Source organism: Oenanthe melanoleuca, chromosome 3 (assembly GCF_029582105.1).
Source record: "Oenanthe melanoleuca isolate GR-GAL-2019-014 chromosome 3, OMel1.0, whole genome shotgun sequence".
NCBI classification, from domain to species: domain Eukaryota; kingdom Metazoa; phylum Chordata; class Aves; order Passeriformes; family Muscicapidae; genus Oenanthe; species Oenanthe melanoleuca.
The window spans coordinates 97189453-97213701 of NC_079336.1; the positions used below are offsets into that span (position 1 = coordinate 97189453).

General features: G+C 44.2%; 2 protein-coding genes across 3 annotated transcripts; one reads left to right on the forward strand and one right to left on the reverse strand.

The window, feature by feature from the left end:
• Positions 1–16: 16 nt before the first annotated feature.
• On the reverse strand, positions 17–7420 carry MGME1 (mitochondrial genome maintenance exonuclease 1). Of its 2 annotated transcripts, XM_056488421.1 has the most exons (6): positions 7345–7390; positions 6156–6314; positions 3784–4387; positions 2895–3117; positions 2350–2482; positions 17–1194 (listed from the first exon to the last, which is right to left on the reverse strand). In XM_056488421.1, exons 3-6 carry the CDS (start codon positions 4304–4306, stop codon positions 1060–1062), a joined length of 1014 nt encoding a protein of 337 aa, XP_056344396.1. In that variant the 5' UTR covers positions 4307–4387; positions 6156–6314; positions 7345–7390; the 3' UTR covers positions 17–1059. The 2 variants fall into 2 exon arrangements, with proteins under 2 accessions (XP_056344396.1, XP_056344397.1); XM_056488422.1 differs by lacking the exon at positions 6156–6314 and having other exon boundaries at positions 7345–7420.
• Positions 7421–7656: 236 nt separating this feature from the next.
• SNX5 (sorting nexin 5) lies at positions 7657–22674 on the forward strand. The gene is made up of 13 exons (XM_056488425.1): positions 7657–7820; positions 14596–14700; positions 15190–15300; positions 15848–15969; positions 16273–16396; positions 16980–17075; positions 17945–18050; positions 18130–18205; positions 19070–19109; positions 19234–19320; positions 20386–20545; positions 21309–21394; positions 22114–22674. Exons 1-13 carry the CDS (start codon positions 7788–7790, stop codon positions 22159–22161), a joined length of 1194 nt encoding a protein of 397 aa, XP_056344400.1. The 5' UTR covers positions 7657–7787; the 3' UTR covers positions 22162–22674.
• The last annotated feature ends 1575 nt before the right edge of the window (positions 22675–24249 follow it).

A 24249-nucleotide genomic window follows, 5' to 3' on the forward strand; every position in this document is an offset into this window, starting at 1 on the left:
GCTTCAAAAGTAAAAGTTCTGTTTTAAAACATTTATTCACAAACTTATTTGAGGGAAAAAAAAAAAAAAACAAAAACAACAACAAACCCAAAGAGAAACCCATAAAAAACAGCCCCCAAAATCCAACCAGCAGCTCTTCACCCATCGGAAGGCTCAGCTTCACAGCCACAGGGCTGCTTTGATACAGAAACTCACTCTCATGATACTGGGGATGTTCCACAGGGTGGGCTCCTTGTTGGCTCAGACCCACAGTAGAGTCAGAAGAGCTCAAGGCAGTGGCAGCACAGAGCTCCCAAGCCAAGGCACAGAGCCCGTTTCACAGTGCTCTTCTGTGGGCTCCATGTTAGAAAACCTGCAGGAGAAGCCACTAGCAGCAGCCAACATTCCCACCTCTCAGAATGCTTGCTTGAAATTTCTGTGAGTGCTGGTTCCAATTCTGCTCCTCTCTTGCTGAGCCACTTCTGCTAAGTGGCTACTTTGCCATACTATTTTAAATAAGAACTAATGAGGACTTTCATTATAACTCTCAGCACAGGTTTTCCAGTTGTAGCTGTAAGAAAAACCACAAATAATAATAAGCCTAATGATGGCATAAGCAAGAACTGACTGAAACCCAGTCTACTATATCCATTTCTTTATAATTTGCATTTCTATCAGCTCATACATTGCAGTTGTTGTTTTGCTTTAGTTCACCAACTTCATTTTCAAAGACTCAGTTCTGCAACTTTTTTTCCCCTCAAAAATCACAAAAGAAAGATTATTTGATCAAGCAGTTTGACTTGATAGTAGAAACTTTTCTATCAACCTCAGGCTGTGTGGGATACAAAAGAGAGTCTAAATAAGTTGGCTTTTTTCTGCCTGGACCACTAAGGACACCTACAATATAAGCAAATAGACATTCCCCATTTGAAAGTGGCTTTTTGGGAGAGGAGAGAGAGGAGCCCTGTTAGTAAGAAATTAGCAAAAGTTACTCGAAAAAGAATATGAAAGTGGTACATTTAAACAAAGGGTTCTTCCTTTGTCTCTGTGCTCAGACCACTTGCTTGTGCTTAGTCTGGGTCAGTTTTTGTCCATGTACTTCTCCAGGCGCAAGAGCCACTTATTCCAGTACTGGGAGCACAGGTCAGGATCCATGAAATGCGGATGTGCCGGAGAGCCGTTCTTGTAGGCAACCACAATGAGCCCACAGCGAACCTGCAGCACAAACAGGGGCTGTCACAAATCCAACAGCTGCAGCCCCAAGAGCTAAACCTCGCTGCAAAACACCTGCCTGATGTACACATCTCACATAAGAAATACGTGGGGAATAAAAAGGGGCAATAGCTTACCATAAAATACTTGGAGACTTAATATTCAAATGCTCCAAAAACCCTGAGCCCAGAGCTCTGAGTAACTCCAGTGAAAACCAGGGGACACCATCTCTGAGAATGAGTGATACTTAAGCCCTGCAGATGCCATGAAAATTGCCAGAGACTGAGGAGTTTTTGCCAGGGGCCATACAACCAGACCGATGGCACCCTCCAGCTTCAGTCTGCATAGAAATGGTTGCTTAGATATGTTCTGACATCTTTCATACCTGACAAATCCTAATTCCCTACAGTCACTGGCAGTGGGGGGCAGGAAGCTACTAGGAGAATTCCAGCCCATATTTCACTTTGTAAGGATCATGTCTGTGGAGTGCTTGTGTTCACTGACCTCTACAGTATTCTAGAAAATTCTTTGCATAACATACAAATTAACCTGCTCTCTTCTGTTTTATATTTTCCCCCTTCAATATCTGTATTGAGGTAAAAATCCTTCAGACCGAGCAGATAGACTAGAATTGCTTTTGGAGTCTTTAAAAACATTATTCCAGTCTTTTGATGAAGTGATTTACAACACATTGCATTTCCCTGAGGAAACACAGCACAGCTTCCAGACACCAGGTGCATCACTTAGTCCCTCATTTGCTAGTGGGACACAGCAAGACAGGATGCAGGCACAGCCCTCCCATACCATTTTCTTGTTTGCAGATTCTTTTGCTTTATTTCCTCTCCTGCCCCTTCTTACTCTTGACACAAGCGAAACCACAGAGGATTGCCCAGATGCCAAGTCCCTGGGAGTTCACCTGAGCATCCCTTGGTGTCTCTGAGCACTTCCTTAAAACCACTGAAAATTCATTACTGGCAGCCAAGGGCAGCAGGATTAGTGGAATTATTTCACAGTATGACATCTTAACCTGATCTCAGACTGGGCTTCTTTGTTACAAATCCTACCAACACTTCCATGGGCAGGAGGTTCTAAAGGCAGGAAGAAATGAAGATACTACAGGCACTGCTGCTTGTCTTGGCATGCAGCAGGCCTACTGACCTGGAAGTCATAATTGGCATCATGATTTATGGCTCCAATATATGCTGCAACCTGTAATGGGTTGTCATAAGTATTCTCCAGAAATGGCTTGGGCTTCTCCGAAGTTTTCCAATCGATCACACACAATTGGCCCCTGCACAGGAGAACAAGATAGGACAATGATTTAATCTTAAGTTTAGCCACAAGTAAGAAATAAGGGATGAGAGAGCACATAAAGACTTTTCACTCTCAGCCTGTTTCCCCCTGATGTCATGTTGCTCATTATTATGTCCAAACAAGTCTCCTTCACACTGGCAGTTTAGATCCTAAAAACCAATCTAAAACTAACTTACTAAAACCTGCAGCAGTTCCTGGAAAATGCTGATGATTGCTTAAACCTGTCCCTTCTCCAGTAAGGAAAAACAGCACTTCTGCCATGAGGATCATCCAGGAGAGTTCCTCCAATCTCCAGTCCAGGGGGGGCTCTGTCCAGCTTCTCCCAACCACTCAATCACACCCTGGTCTCCAAGGCATCACATCACAGTTTTAGGGGAAGGGCACCTCACCTATACTTGGCCACGCAGTCGACCAGGCCCAGGTACTGCAGGGTCTCGTGGAGAACTCCACTCTCCAGAGCCTTCACGTCGCTGATGTCCTCCAAGACATGTTCCACGCTGGATAAGTAGCCAGCCACAGCATCATCTTCACCCTGGTCCCTAGCTGATGCCTCTTCAGACAGGAATAGTGATTCCAAAGCTGAATGGAAGAGCTCTCCTTGGAGAAAAAGATCTAAGAAAAATAGAAAAACCCCCTGACATTTTAGACACTACTTTAGATTTGTATCCTATGTATATCACTGTAGGTCTTAAACCAGTCCTGGTTTTTGTACTAAAAATTTGAGGGTGTGGGGAAAAGGGAAAGAAAGAAAAAAGAAATTCTCAGTAGTGAAATTGGTATCCCTTATATTAAGGCTTACTTTACTTTTTCAGTCTCACTGACTACTCATACATACAGTGGATAAACCAAAGTTACTGAAAAACTCACCATAAACAGCAGAACATATTGGTTTTTAAACACTCAGGATTGTATGAGCTCAAAATGCTTATTTTCACCTTGTTACAAAGTAGCTTTGTAACTGCAAAGAAGCTCAGTAATATCATCTAGAAAATACTAATTTCTAAATAGATACTGGCAAATAGAGAACTAAAGCAAAGTCAGACAGGATTGAGCAAAGCATGTCTACAGTCTGACTCAATTTTCCACAAATATCTAAATCCATTTTAGTGGTTCCAGAACAAAGACCAGAGCTTAGGCTTGTTGGTAACAGGTACACTCACAACATGCTCTCATGAAATGGAAACAACTTCATGGATTTCCAAACCACTTGGTCTAACGTACCTGCCAGCAATCCAGACTACTGCTTCTACTCTGAAATCACACTGTGGCTAGACTTACTTTTGGTATACTCCTCAAATCCCTCTTTTCCAAGCTCCTCTATCATTTTCTCCTTCCATCTTTCCAGATAAAAGACTTGTTGCGGAGAGAGGGTTTGTTGAAGGATGCGGGTAACACTGGGCATCTTAGTTCTTTGTAACCCAATTTTCATGGGGGCATTTGAATCACTGCTGACAGGAAGAATTCTCTTGCTGGGGTTTATTAAAGGAACCCAGTTCTTGGGAGTTTTTGTCCCAGCTTTAACTGGAGGTCTGTGCTTAGCTGGTGGCCCATATAATAAACTGTCTTCCTCAAGTATTGTCTCTGGTGTTTGGGCGCTGGTTTTGTAAGATGTAACAGAGTGGATCAAGTTCTTGTATTTTTCTTGGTCAACTTGTTCATAACTGTTTCCTTTTTTCTTTTTGCTATAAACACATACAGAGGTAGACAGACAGGTATATGGGAATTGCTTTTGGCAAAATGGTATTTGAAAAAGCACTTCCAGGCTCCCCGGTTTCCTGGACAGCATCTGTAGGAATTGCATCCTGACAAGAAGTGTTTGTGAGCAGTTAGAGTTTTCTTCCTTCTGTCAGCAACAGTCTGTGTGTTACCATACCTTCTCCTCCTGTGGAAAAAGAAATTTGTGATTTACAGAGCCATAAAACCCTGCCACCATCCTACTCTTGCCCTTTGCCAAACAAAGAATTGCTATGGCCAAAGTGTCTTCATTCACCTTGTACCACCTTTATTCTTCAGATAAAGAAGAGAAAAAAACAGCAAGGAAAAGAGGAAATGCTCTTGAAAAGAGCCACTGCTGGCCTGCCAAATCTGAAATACTTGAAGATTTGTTGCAAGTAGCAAAAGTTGCATCAGAGGACATCCCTACAGGAACAGTATCAGAACTGCCCTGGAAGTAGGCAAAAAAAATCAGATTTGCCACCAACAAACCCCCAAAAGGTGGAGGGGGGGGGAAAAAAAGCTACACAGAGGACATTGAAGCCAATTGCTGTGAGGTATTAAAATTTTTAAGTTTATAGTGAATGGCCAACTAAAGGGGATTGTGGAGACAAGGTACCTTATGGGGTATAAACCCACATTTTTCTTTTGTATCCCTAGGAGAAAACAGACAGCAGCAGTATATTCCATTGTGAGACTTGAAGGTAGAAAAGGCAAAGAGAAACCAGATGCACTGCAAATATCTCCATATTCAAAGAAATTTTTTTAAACTTCAGAATAAAATATAAACGTATTTTCCCAAAAACACTTATGAAATGTAAAAGCAAGAACAGCCTACAAGCAACACCATTCTCAGCACACCTTCCAGAGCTGCACAGGAAGCCCCAGGAAGTTTTTTGCACACGGATAAAATGTAACACTTCCATAATGGCATTTCCAGTGCAGAATTGAGGGCTTAGGCTCCTTCCTACTACACTCCTTCCACGCTGCCCTCTTCCTTCCCCATGCTCCTCACACAGCACTTCCCACACTGCCCGAGCCCTGGGAGCCACGGGAAACAAAACCACGGGGAGCTCCTTTGTGGGGACAGATCCCACAGCTGCAGTGGCCACAGTGTGGGGCTGAGCATCTGTCACACACAACAGCTTCCAAAAATGGGGCAGCTGACTAGAACAAGGCACCTTGCAGCAGAGGCTGAGACCTCGGACTAGGGATCCATAAATATTGTCCTTCATCAGCGCAGAAAAATTAATTCCTTCTCTCTTGGAGCTTACCTCTAAATAGAGATGCCAGAGCTGGGATTTAAAATAAAAGAGGGAAAATATATTTTTATTCCCATGTAACAGCTTGTGGATTCTCAAGCTGCTGTTTGATGATTATTAACAGGCTCATTAATGGTTGTTGTGGGCATGCACTAATCAGAACAGAGCAAATGTTGGGCTAGTGGCTCTGGCTTTGTACATAAAGCCACAGCACAAAAGAAAACGTTTATTCTGGTTTTGTGCCACTGCAGGAAGCAAAAGGATGGCTGATCCAGCATAAATTTACTTGTAGTAAGCTGCTCCCTCAACACTTTCCAAGGAATAAATTCATACCAGGTCAGTGTTTTGAATCATGGAGCTATTGAAATATGGAATATTACAAGCTCCAGAGTTAAATTTAGTACAACACAGTGCTTCAGTGACTAGTATGAATTTTGATTTAACAGCCTATGTCGGGCTGGGGAATATACCTGTGGAATTTCCAGTACCTGCAAAAACGTTTGTGCAGCATATAAACAGAATAACCTGTAAAAGGAGAGTTTGCCAGCTGCTGTCCTGTTTTACAAAAGGAAAGAGGTTCTAGGATTGCTAAGAAATAAGGAACCCTTGTGCCCAGCTGAATAAAGAATCATGCATTTTTCAATAAATCACACTGGCATTGTGCAGATAACTTACAAGAAAGAAATGGAGTGGCCAGGATCTACTCTTGTACACAAAGAACAGAACTTAATTGAGATTGCCCTCTGGGGAAGTGTCTCCCTTCTCTCTGAAAGTGTTTGTGGTTGAGGATGACAGAATTGCTTCAAGTATTGCACAATGAGCCACATTGGAGAACTGAAAAAAATTAACCTGGAGTTAAAAAAAAAAACAAAAACAACAAGAGGACTTAACATTCCCAAGCAAGCTGACTTTTCAGCTCCAACAACTGAGTTAACATAACTAAGGAAGTTTTTTTCCAGTATAGGAATGAGTGGCTTAACTGAAGGAACTAGAAAGGATTACTTAAGGAAATGTTCACATCTAATAAAAACCTACCTCCAGCTGTGGATTCGGATAATAACTGGTATGCCTTTTTCTCCACAGCCACCTACCCAGCCAAAAAAAAAACAAAGAAAGAAAACCAAAAAACAAAAACAAAACACAAAAACAAAACAAAAAAAAAACAAAAAAAACCCCAAACAACCAAACCCAAAAACAACAAAACCAAAGAAAAGCACTGGCTTATTTCAGTGATAACAAAAAAGAGCACTCCTAAACACACCTACAGACCTGTTGCCCCTTGTCCCTGATTTGAAGAGAACAAATCCACTGATGAAGGTATAACTGTGAGTTCCCTGCAGTTTGCAACATACATTATTGAACCTATCCAGGCTAAAAACACACCTCCCTCTTTTGGGATGTTTAGAGCACAAAGAGAGACAATTTAGCAACCTCGTTTAAAGCACAAGCCCACAGAACCTTTGGTTCAGGGTAGCTTCAACAAGCTTCAGTGCCCAGATCAGCAACATTCCAAGATCAGCACTGGGGATTATAGTGGGGAATAGGGCTGTAACGCGAAGGCAGCGGTTTTTGCGATCAGTGAACACCAGTGCACCTTCAGGCAAATAAACTTTCTGCATGAGCACCAGGTGTCTGAAAACCCCAGTGCTGGACCGCCCGCGCTTGTACAGAGAGGGATAAACCACGGGACAAGAGGCCCGCCGGACGCGGGCATGCCCGGCCATGCAGCCCGCTCGCTGACGGACCCAGAGGCAGTGTCGGCCAGCGGAGCACCAGCACCAGCCCATTTTCCCTTCCCTCGGCCTTCTCTCGCCCTCACGTCCGCCCGGCCCCGCAGCCCTCACGACCCGCGGCACCGCGTTACCTCAGCCGCGCTTCCCGCCACCGCCGCGGGCACCAATGCGCAGGCGCGCCCCACCCGTAGCTTCTGCCGCTCTCATTCCGCATGCGCCGCCCGCCGCCTCATGGGACTTGTAGTTTTCCCGCACTGCCAGCTGTAGCCCTTTCTCTTTCGCTGAAGCGCCCCGAAAGGTGGTAGGAGGGGCGTATCTGCTCCATCTCGCGTTCTTTTGGTATTTTTTGAAAGGCTGTAAGAAAAACAACCCAAATCTTTGAATGCAAGCCGAAAAATAAAGCGTTGTGGTGCCATCTTGGATGAAGGCAAGCAGCGCCCTGCCTTCACCAAAGATGGCGGATGCCCCTCAGGGGGTGTGGCGGCGGCGGCTCCGCCCAGGTTATATGAGGAGGAGGTGGCGGCGGGGGGGAGGAGAAAGAGAAAGGTGCGGGTAGTTGTCTGCGCCCGGAGGTATGGCTCTGCTCCATGGGGACGCGCAGAACAAGGTGAGGGTGGCGGCCCTGGTCCGGCTGGGGCGGGCGGTGAGGGCGCAGCCCGGCGGCGTGAGAGGGAGCTCCCTGCTCCCTCTGCCCCCGCCAGCACTGGGACAGTGACAAGTTTTTTGGTTTTGCTCCGTTTAGGGGTTATTTTTTCTTTTAAATATGAGTCACCTAAGCCCTCGTGCCTTTGGCGCGCCGAGGTCCCCTGAGCGCGGGGGGTCGGCGTGCCGGGGGTGAGCAGCCTGTGAGGGGAGAGGTGCCGGGGAAAGATCAGGCGGTGGGGAGGATTAGGGAGCGGGAAGGAGGAGGAGGAAGGAAGGGCTGTGCGGCTGCCGTGAGCCGGTGCGGGCTGCACTCCGTGCCGGGGCGGGAGCAGAGCGCTCACCGGGAGCGGCGGGAGCCGGGCCTGGCAGGTGAGGCGGGAGCAGGACCTGTCCCCGGGCGCGGCGATTGTGCTGCAGGGGGTGAAACCTGCTCTTCCCCAGCGGGTCAGCTGCCCTTTGTGTCTGTGCCCGGCCTTCCCGGCTGTGCTGCGTTAATTAGGCTGTCAGCTGTCATTTCACCTGCGGTGCCCCTTTCCCTTGGTTGTCACATCAGCAGCTCTCTTGGTTCTCCTTTCTCCGGAGAAGTGACTGTAAGTGCCAGGGAGATTCAGGTCTTCCCTTTAAAGCAACACAGGGTGTTTCCTAGTTAAGACTCTCAACTTCTCAGAGGAAATGCAAGTGAAATGCTAAAACAGGAACTTTGTGAATTAATGTTTATCTAGTGTAGACAGTGGCTGGCATTTTCTCTTCTACTGGAGGAGCTGCTTGGGTTAACCTACCTAAACTCCCTGCTTTAGTAACTACCCTCAACACACCTTGAAAAGAAGATAAAGCAGCCCTGTAAGAGTCAGCAAGTTGCCTATTTGCCTTTCATATTGTCACATCTGCATGTGGTTTTGCATTGTGACTAAGCTTCACTGGCAGGAAGATGACTTTGCTTTAAGCTGTAAGGTGTGCTGAAAGTCTCTTCAGTCTGCGTTTTCTCCAGCTTTTTGGAACATGTATATTGACTAATTTGAGGGCTAGAAATATACCAGCCTTTATTGACTTCTGGATAATTTCCTTTTCTCTGCTTCTTTCCCTTATGAATCTTGTTTTGAAACAATCCTTCAGTAAGACAGGCAAGAGTTTGTAGAAGAAGCATTTTCTAGTAGTTTGCTTTGAGCTAGGAGCTGCCAGTGCTTTAATTCTTTTCTGCTGCGTGTGAAACTCTTTATATTAAAGTGTTTGCCCTTGGAGAATACTGGAGGGGAAGAACTCTCTTGCAGCAGTTGGTAACTTTTGAATGTTTATGTGCCTTTCTAATTCTGACAGGAATATTGGGGGAAGGGGAAGATGTTCTTGTGGTGGGAACTGGAGTAGCTTTAAACTCTAGTGGTCAATGAACAAAGATTAGCTTGTTTAGATTGTAGGGCTGTCTTGGGATTCCAGCAGCATGGGGGAGGATAGAAATGCCCCTATCTTGTCTGTTCCTGTTTAGGCAAAGAAACAGCAACGTGAAACTGGTGTGTGACCAGCAGATAAAACTCATGCCTGTAAAGAAAACTTCATTAGGTATTAAATAGGAGCCGCTGCTAAGTATAAACTAAAAACTGACCCTGAGGTGGCAAAGCAGGAGAGGATCAGGATATCAGGAAGAGGAAGGGAGGGTAGGATAAGGGTGATTGGAAGCGCAGCGGGAAATAAAGTGTAAACTGTCATGAGGGAGGAAAAGGCACTTCAGAATTTGAAGTGAGTGGTGGGACTTCCAAGCTAAGCTTGAGAAAATACCTTGGTATTTTTTAATGTCAGTGGCTTTGTGTTATTTTGAGGCTTCAGTCTGCAGTTAAAATGTTCTAGATCAGAATACTGAGAGCATGTATCATAGCCCTTTTTTTCTCAAAGCCATCAGTGGAAGACAAAGTGTTGTGTCATGGCCTGCAACTTGCTGTTTTCACTCACAAATGGTGACTCTGCTGGACAAATTCTGCTGCATGTTCTGGAAGGAATGAAACCATACCGGATCGTGCCTGTACTTAGCAAAAACCCTCCTTCTGCTCACTGCTGAGCCTGAAATCAAGAGAGGAGGTGAGCTGTGCTAGCAGGATGGCAGCTCCTGGATGGGGATAATACATTCTCAAGTATGCACAGCCTCCATGAAGCTGGCCCAGCAGTTTGAGCCAGCAGAAGGTGAAGCCAGCATGGTGAGGCTGCCTGTTCCTGAGACTCCCTGCCACCAGCTCTGGCCTCACTGTAGGAGGTCTGCAGAACATTCTTGGGGATGCTGGCACATTGAGGGCTTGACCTGCATGGCCAAAGCTGAGCTTGACCTCTCCAGCTGAGAAAGTCATGGTATGGGTGGAGGTGTCCTGTGTGCTGGTGGAACAAGGTGAGCCAGCAAGGCTTTTGCTTGGAATGTGGCATCCTTGAATGTTTATAGAGTCCTTCCCTCTGTCAGGAAGTGTGTGACCTGCATGTTTCTGCAGAGAGTGATGCAGAGATCCCTCTGGCAGGAGAGGGACAGTTTATTGCACAGCCAGAGGCAACAGGTGCTCTGGGCCTTCTGCTTCCTTGGCAAGCACTGCACTTGCTGACGAATGCCATTTCAGTGTGACTACATTGAGCTTTTATTCCCTCTTTATCGGTGTTTTAAGCAAAATAATTAAACCTTTGCATCACTGGAGTTCTCCAGTTTGAAGTCACAGATTTGGGGAAGCATTTTCCATAGCATAAGTAAGCACTGGTTCAATTTTTCTTGGTTGTGTGTAACAGACCACTTCAGGACTGTTCAACTCAGTGCCAGAGTGGTCACAGCAAACCTACCACAAAGGCTGCAAAATCCAAGCTTCACATGTACTCTGTAGTGCTGTGTGCCTCCAGTGTACTTTCAGATGTCCTTTTAGTATCTTGATTAAAAGGCAACTTAAGCTACTTGTGCTGAATATGACTAAAATGTAGTTCCAGCTGCTAATGCTGCTGATGTCTGCTGACCAGATCCTCTGGTTGTTAACTCCTGGGTGTCAAAACAAGGCCCACTGGAATTAAGGGCTCTGTATAAACTGCCAGAAAACATCATGATCTTTTAGTGCTCTCTGGAGAGCACCTAAACAGCTTTAATTAGAAAGCCTACTCTGTAAAAAGTAATGGATTCTGGGTAGTGGCAGATGTAATTACTACTGAAGTCTTGTTTATGGGCTGTTGCTTGAATGACAGCAGGGAGGTGATCAGTAAGGGGAGAAGGATTTTAAAAGGTAGCTGACAATAAGCAGAAAACTTTGACATGTGAGCAGTTGTGGAAGGGCTCCTTGCTCCTTCCAAGAGCCTGGCTCTGTGGAAAACCCCTGGATTAATCTGTCTTTGAGAACAAATACATGTTTTACTAGCAGTCAAAAGTTGTACACAGTTGCTTGCACTGGCAGATTCTTTTGTTAGAATGCAGAAGTGACACCGAGTCATCCAGAGCTGATGCTAAAACTGCAAAGGGTGGTACTGTAAAAGCAGCAGCTCAGGCCTCTCATCAGAACTATGAGACTTCAGTGGCTGAGGACATTTCCTCTCACTGGGTGTCTGCAAGCATCAAGATGTTTGCATTTGGGTTAGGCCTGATCAGAAATGTAATGTCTGTCAGGCAGAAGTCTGGGTAGCTGATGGTCATCACTGCCTTATATTTAAGTGATCCAACTTTTTTTTTTTTTTTTTTACTAGCATCTCTAAAAAAAATGGGGGAAAAAAGCACATATTCTAAATTTCTGCCTGGATTTGGTACAGTAGTGATTTCTGCTGTCCTGGGCTTCTAGGTCACATGTTTATCATGGTGTCTTAATTAATACCATAATATGTATTTTTAGTCTTTTGGTCCTGAAACCTAGAAATGTTGACCAGTACGATGTTTATGTTATTGTGAAGGGCTCTGCTTTGTTTCTGATTTACCAGTTGAACAGGTGGACAGTATCTGTACTGAGTAGGGAGTAGTTTTCCTTGAATCCTCAAGAAACTCCAGGAATCCAGAAACAAGTCTCTGATGTGTCCTGAGTGTAGAAGTGGGAGGTGTCAGAGAAGCTGTAACAGTTTCTGGAGTCATTGCAAGCCAGAGGCTGCTTCTGGGAAAGAGAAATGAGAGTCCTGTGCTGGCTTCGGGTGAGTGTTTCAGTTTGCAGCCCAACCCAGCTGTTTCCATTCTGTGTATCCTCTGTACCTATTTGAGCATCTGCTACAAGTGAAGAATAATCCCTTCCCAGTTGCTGAGCTTGGATTATATCCCTTGAGGGTATGGAGTGACAGACTGGTTTCTGGTAACTGGATGGGGAACCTTCAGTTCTCTTGCCCAACTTCTTGGAGTCCAGGGAGGAAGCAGTGACGTCCTAGCAGAGAAATGCCTCTGGATGTGAAGGAGCTGCCAGAGAGTTAAGATGGAGCAGTGACCTGGGAAAGCCTTGGGTTGGATGCCTGCTGAGGTAGAAGGACAAGCCTGGGGCCTGGAGATGGATGTTTAATTCCTTTGCTCTGCAAAGCTTTCATGTGACCCTATTCCTGCTGGTAGGGTGGTGTAGGAGAGATGGTGGCACGAAAGGTCTTGTGTGCAGAGCTGCTGGTGCTGCAGAGCAGGTCTGGGTCAGGGGTTGGTGTGAGACATCTGCTGTGGATGTCACTGAGTTAGTGCTTTACAGAGCTGTGCTGAGAGGAGTGGGGTTTCCTGCTTCCCCCATTCAGGGGACAAATGCTACTCTGGCATTTTTTGTTGAGAAACACTCCCTCCTTCTGAAGTCAGACAGCGTGAATGTTCCCTTTGTAGTCTGAGTCTGTAATCCTAAAGGTCTCTGGCCTGGAGCTAGGAGCTCACAGTGACCTTCACAGGACTGGAGCAGACCAGGGGTCTTAAAATCCTTGGTTTCACATAGCTCCAGTTTGTGCAGGGTGCCAGGAGACACATGCTTGTGATATGTTAACTGTATTAATCTGATCAAGCAGGACCACCTTATGTTCGTGCTTATCTGTCTTCTGTGTAGGCAACTACTAGGCATGGAGGGGCCTAGACAGCCTCTAATAATGGGTTACTTTCTCCACAAGACTTACTAAGAAAGCTCACAAATTCAGCACTGTCTGATTTGTGTAATGCTTTCCTTAGTTTAGCTGGGAGGAAACAGTTTCCTTTGGTTTATCATACTTTCCAGACTCAGCAGTTCATATTGTTAGCACTGCTGATCCTGTTTGGACAGTAAGTAGAAGTAAGCAGGATGTAAAACACTGAGATCTGCATCTTGCTGCTTTGGCTGGTGGTGTTACCTGGCTGGGAAATGGGAAACACCAACCAACTTGCCTTTCATTTGGCAAGAGAAAAAAAAATGAGCCATGCTCACAGTGAAACTGTTGCCTGATTGGTGGCCTGTCCTTCCTGCAGTGCCTGAGTGGGGCAGCTTCTGCCCAAACCCATGTCAGTGACCTCTGAACCGTGCACCTCTGTTTGGCCTGTGCCTTCCTAGCAAGAACCAGAATTGCCTGCCTGTATGGGAACATAATAGTTTGTTCTAAGTGGTGACTGAAGAGAAGTGATTACTGTTGGAGTCCGTGTAGAGTTTGGAGTCCCACCATGTCCTGTGGGATGTGAATGGTGCCTGGGACTGCTAGGAACTGTGCTCCAGGGCGTGCTCTCTAAGTGTGCTCACTGCCAAGGCAATGGCCAGGAGGGGCTAAAAGTCTTCTGTCCTTCCCTTCTGGGATGCTTAATGTGCTGCATGCAAGGCTGTTTCATAGTTGTAAGGCTTAAAAAGTTCTATCTATTACTTATGTCCTTTTAGTTCTAGCTAACAGTGAGGATGCAGCAGATAGAAGTCTGGATGGAGGGTGAAGTGGCTGGGGTGTCCCTCACTTTATGCACAGGCAGTCTGATCATAGGGGAGAGCAGTGGCAGGGGCAAATGCTCCCTGTCCTGGCAGCTGTGCCCTCTGCAGGCAGCCAGAGAGACTTGTCACATACCAGATCTGGGCTGCAGATGGCCAGCCTAGGGGGAGGCAGCTTCAAGAGCCTTTTGGAAGCAAAGTCACCTTATAACAGGCAGCCCATCAGCAGTTCTTAGGCAGCTTTACAGGGGCTTGAGGCAGCATTTAGCCATCTGTGATATGATAGGATTTCTCAGATCCTGCCACCATTTGCCTGTGGGCTTGGGTGCTGAAACTTAGTGTACACAGCAGTGGTAGGAGCAGGCTCCTGGCTGGTGTGGTCTGTGCTGCAGAGGGGTGAGATAGCAGTCCTGGTGCAGTTCTCTAGCCTGCTTTTCTGAGACGGCCTTCAGAATTATCTCCAAAGGATAACCTCAGCATTCCTCCTGCCTCTGATGGTTGCTCATCAGCAAACATCCTATGTTGTGACCTTGATCTCTGGTAGTTTCTCCCTTATGCAGAAAATAGCAACGATCTGTTAGGCTGCAGCAAGGGAGGGCCTCTTAGAAGACAGTCTTCATGTGTTAGCTGGAGGATCTTCTACTGAGAAGGCTATTTCACTCCTCTTTAGAAGTTTGAGTATGCTTGAAATTATGTTCTAGGTCTAGGCTGTTGGAATAAATGAAGAAATAAGCCCCCAGAGGAAGATGCCAGCTCAGTTAAAGGCTCTTTGAAGCACTGGGAGAGGAATTCTGGTCATATGTGTGTACCTGAAGGCAGGGGTGTAGTGTAGTGTGGTTCTTGTTCACGGCTGATGATCAGTCAGCTTCACTAAACCTACCTGATGCTCAATTAAAGATTATTCTGTGAATTCTCTTGCAGCTGAGGTCTGTATCTGTAGACCTGAATGTTGATCCTTCCCTCCAAATTGATATCCCTGATGCCCTAAGTGAAAAGGACAGAGTGAAGTTCACTGTGCACACTAAGGTAAGGTCATGGGCAAAAAGAGGCTGTGCAAGTAACAGAGGTATTTGCAGTACACATACCTGCAAAGACGAGCTCAGCAATGAAGAAAATCTAATTAGATGGAGATTTTCCACTTGAAGGTGGCCTGAGGATGTGTATATATATGCAGAAACTTCAGATTTGCTAGGATTTGAACTCTCTAAACAGAGACAAGTAGCTGATGGTTAGGTTGGCTTTGCTAAGGAATCCTAGCTAGACACTGGAAGGCTGAGGGGGCAGGAAGTGACCTACTGTGAAATGTCATGAAACAAACTGCATTAATGCTGTTCTACAGCAGCACTTTTTTTTCTAACAGTCTCCTTAGTGGTGGTGTTGAATAAGTGCCAGCTCAGCTAAAAGGGAGTGGGCAAGGCTCTTAGTAAGCAGAATAGCTTCCTTTGGAAATGGACAGAACTGTTTCTAAAAGCACTGATTTACAAAACAGTAGGGCTTCTATATATTCTCTTCCAGACTACACTGCCAGCTTTTCAAAGCCCTGAGTTTTCAGTTACAAGGCAGCACGAAGACTTTTTGTGGCTACATGATACACTCACTGAAACTGAAGAGTATGCAGGACTCATTGTAAGTACTTCCTAAAGAATGTGATCCTAAGTGAAAAACTGTAGCAATCTAAAGTACCTACTAATAAGGGCATGAAAAATATTTTACCAGTGTTACTGGTGTTTTGTGACTTAGGTGTTCACTATGCTTCCTGTTGCCTTAATTCCTAAACAATTTGAGTGGTATGGCATTTGTGTTAACTTTCCATATAGCTTGGAGCAGCAAAAGATGCTGTGAGAGTCCTTGACTCTGTGGTAGTATTAATATCTGCCTGAAGATGGCACACTGGAATGATCTATTAAATGTGGGCTTTCCTTCCTATCATGATTCTTTAGGAGATGATGGGGTGGATTACAGAAGCTGTTTCACTGGGTTGGTTTCCCTCCTGGGGCAGGGATAACACAAACCAGGGATCTAGATGTCAATGTGCCTCTAGAACTCCTGTATCATGCACTCTTTACCACACTTTCCTATGTCCAGGCAAAAGAGCCTCCTTCTAGAGAAGGCTAGAAGTAATCTTGGAAAACTTTATTTGCTAATATCCATGACTAACCAATTCCCTGCCTAGATACCTCCAGCACCTTCAAAGCCTGACTTTGATGGTCCTAGAGAGAAGATGCAGAAGCTGGGGGAAGGAGAAGTGTCCATGACAAAGGAGGAGTTTGCCAAAATGAAGCAAGAGCTGGAAGCGTAAGTAAAATGAGTCTACTGCCAAAGCTGCATTTAGAGAAGCCTCCTGGGAGAGCAACTCATTTGGTGATCCTGAGTGTCACTGTTTTGAAGGGTGTCTTGAAAATCCTGGAGCTGGGGAGTTGCCCAGCTTTTCCAGCTTTAAAATCACCTAGCTAAAGAGATTAAAAGTAGCTTCACTATTGTGAGCTGTCTATTTCAGAAGTCTGCAGTTGAATATTTTCATGGGATAAACTTACAGCAATTATTTGTATATTGAAGAAGGTAGTACAAAGAGGATCTCAGTCTGTTGTTTCCTTGCAGTGAATACCTTGCTGTCTTCAAGAAGACTGTCTCGTCACATGAGATCTTCCTGCAACGGATTGCTTCTCATCCTGTGCTCAGCAAAGATCGCAATTTCCATGTTTTCCTGGAGTATGACCAGGATGTGAGACCTTTTTCCTTGTTTCCCTTTCCAAGGAAGGCAAACTGTTAGGAGTGATGTTGTTTTTGCCAGACATAGTCAGAATGTTCTGTGGATCTTTGTGCGGCATAGGCAAGTAGATATTGCAGGTATTTCTGTGAGGTGACTGAAGGATGAAAGCCCAACCTTTAGACCTTTCTCTGTTATAAATCTCACATTCTTTCTAAATCCTTGTCAAGTTGGTTAGGAAGCCACCTTTGTATGTCTTTATCTTGGGAACATGGCTCCAGTGTACCTGAGTCACTCTTGCATTTATTTCATCACATCTAATTGTGAGTGATAGATGCTGATCCAAGAGATGCAAGGAGAAGCTGAGCTGCTTATGGGAATTGGAAAAATTCATGGCACAGAATAGTAGAACTATTTGTAGCCAAGCCATGTGTTACATGTTACATTTTTATATGGGTATTAGGGAGGGCTTGGAAACCAACCAGCTCTGACATATGCTGAGTGTAAAGGATGTTACTGCATTTCAAGTGTCAAAACACTTACTTTCCCCCCCACCCACGGGTATAACTTTAAAGCTGCTTTGGCCTCTGTATTTCAGCTGAGTGTTCGGAGGAAAAACACTAAAGAGATGTTTGGTGGCTTTATAAAAAGTGTAGTAAAGAGTGCTGATGAGGTTCTCTTCTCTGGAGTCAAGGTAAGGTTGTTGCTTTGTCTCTTACCCTAGTCTTGGTTGTTTCTTGCTTCCTGCTCCAGGGAAGTTACTCCTGTCTGCTTCAGGCTTGCTGTGCATGAGGCTCAGCTGCTGTCATTAACCTGCCTTGTTAATTCTCTCCCATTTGAAAGGGAAGGGTAGCCTGTATTAATTCTGATTTCTATGGAAATAAGACATTGTAGCTTTATGCTGTTCAATTTCAGTGTATAATTAAAATTTCTGGATGCAGAAGACCTCCTTAATACCTGATACTGGTGGAGAGGAGAGAATTACACCTTCAGGAAATGTGCTTGGAGTTTTTGTCTACTTTGGAGCTCTGAACAGACATGATCTGGGTTTCTGCTTATACTAGACAAGATCAAATACCAAAGACTCCTGTAACTGGTCTTGCTCCAGTTTTTGTGTTGAGTTGCCAAGGCAGCACTTCCCAATAAACTTGTCCTATGTACAGTGTCTGAAACATTACAACATGTATCGTGTTTGGTGTGGACGCCAAACAAGCTTGTAAACTGCTTAGTCCTTAGCTACAGTGTTGCAGCAGGCCTAGGAAATAGAATTCCAGCAATTGAGAGTCCTAAGGGCTGTCCCATACCAACTTACTGGCTGCTGCAGACAGCCTGCATCAGTATTTGACTGTCAACTTCATGTTCACTGCACAGCGAGGAAGAAGTTTGCCAAGTGGCTTGGGATGTCAGACCCTTGGCTCACATCTTGTCTTGAACAGTTTTTCCATAGGGATTGATGGGCCTCAAGCTCAGGCCCAGACTATGGTTGTTTCTTTAGCCCTTCCGAAAATAGGGAAGAGCTTGTATTCTGCAGTTACTGACTTAACAGGTCATCTTCTTTTTCAGGAAGTAGAAGATTTTTTTGAACAAGAGAAGACTTTTCTTGTGAACTACTACAACAGAATAAAGGATGCATGTGCAAAAGCAGATAAGATGACAAGATCTCATAAAAGTGAATCTTTTCAAAGCCCTTTCGAGAGATCATGCAGTTTTGCTGATTTCAGCCTGAAAACCTTGTCTTGTTCTTGCAGATGTTGCAGATGACTATATTTATACTTCAGCTTGTTTGAACAGCCTGGCATTAGAAGAGCCTACAGTTATCAAAAAGTAAGCAATTCTAACTGTTTGTAAACATATCCTGAGTCTGGGAATACCAAATTTCTTCTGTAAAATCCACAGGATTAAGTCATAGGTGGTTTGAGTTTTTGAATTGCAATCAAGTGGCATTAAAACTTTTTTTTTCTGGCATTCCTGCTGTGGCAGACCTAATATTATCAATTGCACCTAACTCTGAACTAGTTGATCGGTTGATCACTTGCCAGTTGTGGCCTAGAGATTACTTGTGCTGGTCATCAAACTCCTTCTAAGCAGAGTTCTCTTTGATTCTCTTCAGGTCACAAACTGCTAGAGGCCCCTGAAGAAAGGGTTTAATGTGCTATTATATAAAACTGCACTAGGTCAGCTTACACTAGGTCTGTGCTATCTTCTGGACCTTTGCACTTCCAGAATAGTAGGGGATTTTTAAACTGGGGGAACCCAGTTATCAGTTACCCAGTTAAAGGTAACCCCAGTCATCTTTTTTGAGGCAACTTCTTCCTCCTTTTGATTTTGCTATCAATTTACCAAGACCTTGTTAAAACAGAGTGTATAGCTGAATAAACAAGTCAGCTCATCCCTCTTGGATAGCAGCAGGGAAATTCTCCACAAGACCTTTATGCTCTGGAGATCAGCATTGTTACATTAAATGGTGTTGAGCTGCTCAGCTGTACCACTCTGGTAGGCTGGAATCCAGCATATTGAACCTTTTGTCCAGGTCTTTGCCTAATAAATGAGTTTTTTCGAGCCCTCGTTTGAACCTGTGTATGAGAGGAAACTCCAGCCTTCAGCATTCTGGTTTCCTGCCAATTGTTCCTGGCATTTATCAGACTAAGAAGTATCTCAAACTTATTTACGCATTTTTTTCCTCACTAGGTACTTGTTGAAAGTTGCAGAACTCTTTGAGAAACTCAGGGTAAGAGAAGCTTTGCTGGGGGCAGGTGCGGGGTGGGGGGGGAGAAGAATCTCTGACTCTGGATATTGCTGTTCTCTGTTACACACCAACTAACTTGTGTTTGTTTTTTTTTACCTGTCTGCAGAAGGTAGAGAGTAGAGTTTCATCTGATGAAGACTTAAAGCTCTCTGAACTGTTGAGATACTACATGCTCAATATAGAAGCTGCTAAGGTGAGAACAGTTTTCTTTTTGAAGCTTAGTTTTGTTATGGGCAGCATGACTCACTCATTCTTTGTGCTTTAAGAAGACAGGAAAGTGGACTCTTGTTTTGCCTAAGAAACCTAAGACTCTTAAACCACAGCAGAATATAGAAGCTAAATATTAGCTAGCTGGAGCCCAGCCACTTACAGAAGACCTTGGACCAATTTTTCTTTGGCATGTAAAGTGGAAGAGCTCTTTAAATTTCTGTAAGTTAGAGCAAACTGAATTTAAGTCTGCAGCAGTTTGTTTCCTGTCTGAGTAGTCATGGGCTTGCCAATAAAATCAGTAATGACTAATTAGTAGTTGGGATTGACTTCAGGTTTTTTGGAGTACCTTAGCACAAATATGCGGTAATTCAGGAAGGTTATTGGAGTCTGAACTTCCAAGAGGGCTTTAGTAGACTGATGTGACTGCAAAAGCCTTGCTGGCAACTTTTTTCTAATCAAAACTTGATTTGACGAGGGATGACTATGCTGCAAAGAGGTATCTAGGTACAACCTACTGGGCCTCTTCCTTTAGTATCTCTAACCATAATGTCAGGTACTCCAGAACATCCCCTACAGCCTGCCTCAGTGGGGTGTACTGCTGTTTAGACAGCACATTATACTCCTGCTACATTAGGAAGGGATTGGCTCAGAGACTTGTACTACTTCTGCTGTCTAGGTTAGTGCAGTGCTTCAGCCAAACTGTCAGCTCACCAACAAATTAAATGTCTGCTGGAAGTAGGCTGAGAGAATTCAGAAAGTGCTTTTCATTCTTAGTGGAGAGATCCACTTTACAGCAGGATAAACTGCTTTAAGGGAAGAAACTATTACTGTAGTAGTCCTTAGAATTCCTCCACTAAGGCATAGCTGGCTATCCTGGAAGTGTAGTGCTGCATTGTGAAAGGCTGCCAAGAGCAGGCTGTAATAGCTTGTTGGAAAAAGCAGAATCTGGTTCTGAAAGAACTGAAACCTCCTGCTGCTAAGGTGGTTGTAACCTCAGTTTGGGAAGTAGTCTTGCTAAGGCTCCGGTGTGCTATTTCTGTCTATTCAGGATCTTCTGTACAGACGAACCAGGGCTCTTGTTGACTATGAGAACTCGAACAAAGCTCTAGACAAAGCCAGACTAAAGAGCAAGGATGTCAGGCTGGCTGAGGCACATCAACAGGATTGCTGTCAGAAGTTTGAAAAGATTTCAGAATCTGCAAAACAAGGTAAAACAGGCTTTGCTGTACTGATGCTTAAAGGAGAGCTTAATGCAGTCGAGGTCTCCATCTGACCCTCAGTTACTGAAGGCTCCTGGACAAATAGTCTGGACATCCCAAGGACAGTAGAGATAGATGCAGTAAAACTAATGCAGCTAAACATTTTTTAAAACAATTCTCTGTAGCAGAGCTATGTCAGTACTACACTAACCTTATTTGTAAGCCCCTAGTATTTGCTTTCTGGGCTGAACTCAGCCTCCATGTAACTGTGACTACTAGAAAGTAACTAATTATCTCAGTCAGAGCTATGCAAACAGGCTTTTGCTCTGTCCCAGTACAGCAAAGTTCTAAACATTGGTTCTTAATAGAAGAATATACGTGTGTATACAAATATATATATATATATATATATATATATATATATATATATATTTGGACAACATAAAGCAAGGGAAATGCACTTACATGGTATACATGCTGTTCCTTCAGTGTATCTGGCTTTTATGTGTTCTGGGTTCTTACAGAGCTTGTGCAGCTCATTTCTGCTTTATTCCAGCTGTCTTCCAACAAAGCTTTTCTGTCTTAAGCTGTCTGTGTGTCATGTGATGACTGCATCTGTGTCTAAAAACGGCATGACTAATTCTTGAACCTTTTTTTGATCAAATACTGTAATCTGAGCTGCACAACAGAACTCCTGAAACATAAGGGGCATTACTGAAACTTGTCACACTTTGTATATCTCTCTTACCTTTGTTTTTTTCGTTCTCTACAGAACTGATGAGCTTCAAACAGAAGAGAATAGCAGCATTCCGCAAAAACTTAATTGAAATGGCAGAACTGGAAATAAAACATGCAAAGGTATGTTCTCTTTGGAATTTAAAAGGCATGGGTTGAGAGAAGTGACTATTGTGTAACTGGGAGGATTTGGTGGGTCAATTGACTTCCCATCAGGCAGCCTCATCTGTGGGGGGCTTGACCCCTACTGTGTCTAGAGGCAGCTGCTGCTTCCAGAGCTCCTGAGTGCTGGGATAGGAGCACATCCTGCAGCTTGTGATCAGGCTGTCAATCCTTGTCACTTGGATTGTCAGTGGAGGGGACACTGGCTTTATAGCAGTCTCTGCCAAGCTTTGCTAGGCAGGCTTGAAGGGTCTGTTAATTTAGTGTAGAGAGCAATCAGTAACTGTGCATCCTCAGCATCCTTTGAAGAAGGAAAGTCTGATGTCCCCCTCCTGAGAGTACTGGGCTTTACCATAGGCAGCTGCTTCAGTGCTGAACTGAAATGTGACACAAAGGCCTTGACAGCACTGCTCAGTTTGGCCCACTTTAAAAACTTCCTGTTGGCTGTTGCCTCTCTCCTTACCACACAGTCATGGCTGCAGGCCTGCAGGAAGAGGCATATTGCAGAATGTGTGATCTGGTTTTGGTTCTTTACTACTTGAATGCTTGTCTTTGCAGTAGGAGATCTTTAGCATCAAGATCCTGTGACAGACCCACAATTTGGGAAGCTGCTTCATTGTGAAAAGCAGGATTTGAACTATCAGTCATCCTCATCTGAAACTAATTCTCTTCCTTTGCAGAACAATGTGTCTCTCCTGCAGAGCTGTATTGACTTGTTCAAGAACTGAGGAGTCTTACTCTGAAAATGTGACAAAAGCATCAATTGCACTCAATAGCCAGGGGCAACTTATTGGCTTGAATTCATTAGCTTAAAATAAATATTGTCACTGAGATTGTTTCACTAATACTTAAGTATGATGATAGTGATGCATTGACCTTATTGGTATAAATGGGAGCTGAATTGTGTATGAATTGTCTGGATGTAGCTAACATCCTGTTGGCTGATAACTCAAAATGAGTCAAATGTAAGAAATTAATTTGCTGTTGACTGACTTCATCTAGCAGAAAAAGTTTATTGAGAACTCCTTTTTTGCAGGATCATAATCTGTCTCTTCATGGCCCTGATATATTTAAAACTTGCCAAGTGAGAGTGACTTAAGGGTAATAATTTTATAAAGTGAATATCTTAGCATTCCACTTCCCAGACAGATTTCTACTACAATATATTTTGAATTTCTATAACTACATTCACTATTTGTACACTTGGGCAACACAGCAAATAAACATGTCTGACACAACAAGCTGTTGTATGGCAAGAATTTGTGTGGGATGTAAAGTGACAAAGAGGCTTCAGACACAGAACTATCACAAATTACTCATCACCTGGATCTCTTCAGAGCACTAGAGAGAAATATTTGACTCAAGAGGATTGTTCTTGGAATGGGTGTTGAAATGAAATGTGTGGATTTCAAGTCACATTGCTGTTTGAGTGGCTGTCTGCAACTTTTACTTCTACTATGCTGCACGTACAGCATTGTAAAGTAATTTTACACATCTACTAGCAGCAAGAGACTGTTAAAATCTTCAGGGCTTCTGGAAGCATAGGCCTGGACAGTCTTCTGTGAGGTATAAACCTCTTGAAACAGCTGAGCTCACATTGCCATAGCTGAGGTGGCTCAGCCCATAAACCCCAGGGCTATCGTTGGACAGTTTACTATCAGTTGGCATATATGGATATAGGTCAGTGAGTCAGATCCTCCTAAAGGCAGATTTGGGTGAGATGAGTGTCTCAGCCTTGCTTAATTTCATGTGACTAAACTTCTAATCATGCTCAAAGTGGACTCTCTGGCTGTGCTCTGGGCAGACTGCCCAGAGCTGACTTGAAGCAGCTTCAACCAGAGAAGCTCTGAGAATGGGCAGCTCAGTGACAGTTTCCAAGGGTTTACTTTCCTGTGACCTACTGCTTTTTCTTCTTGATACTTCATGTAAACTGAGCAGCTTGTGCCAGCCACACCATCCTGGTGCAGAATAGCTGAAGAATGTGTGAACTCCTTTTTCCTTTGTTTGGCAGAAGTAGTTCCAACCTGAGGTTGTTTCTTATAAGCATGTTGTTTGTGCAAATGTGAACTCTATATAGCTGACAGATGACAGTGGTGCTTCCTATGACAGATGTCAGATAAGCTCCTAGCACTTTTCCTGGGGCCATTAGTGATCCCAAACTGCATGGTTTACGCTGGCAAAGCTTTGGTTTTTCCTAAAAAAGCATGCTCTTTATCTTAAAGTAGTTCAGCCTGGCTCAAAGGCTCTTCCTACTTTCTCCAGAGAAAGGGTGCAGTTCTTTTTGCCATGGTAAGCAACACTTTATGTCCCAATTCCAGAAGTGGCCCAGACGATGATGGGTTACATGTACTACCAGTAGCAGTGTTTGAAGCTAAGTGAGAGACCCTTTTTCTGTTTCAAATACCCTTTTGGAGCTTTTCCACAAGATCTTCATTCTTGAGTGGTTGGCACTCTAAATTCTTGACATACCTTAATCCAAGTCAAGATATTAATGTGAACATATTAAAAGTAAGTTAAACACTTTAAACGGCTGTAATTACGGCTTTATACTGATGTTGCAGTTATTGTAGTTACAGTTAATTTACAGTAACTGCAAGAAAGCTGTTAAGCAGATTCTGCCAAGGCCACTGTTGCTCTGGAAGAAACTGCTATGTGTCAGCTGCTGCCAGCAGAGTGCATTGCAGTCAGCTTTAGCGTGGTGACTTGGAAAATGAGCTCCAGCACAACTCACACCTCTTGAGGCCAGTGGGTGGCAGGCTGCAACAGCCACTGGTTATCTGCTCCCATGTCTCCCCTCAGGCTGAGTTGAGATGAAG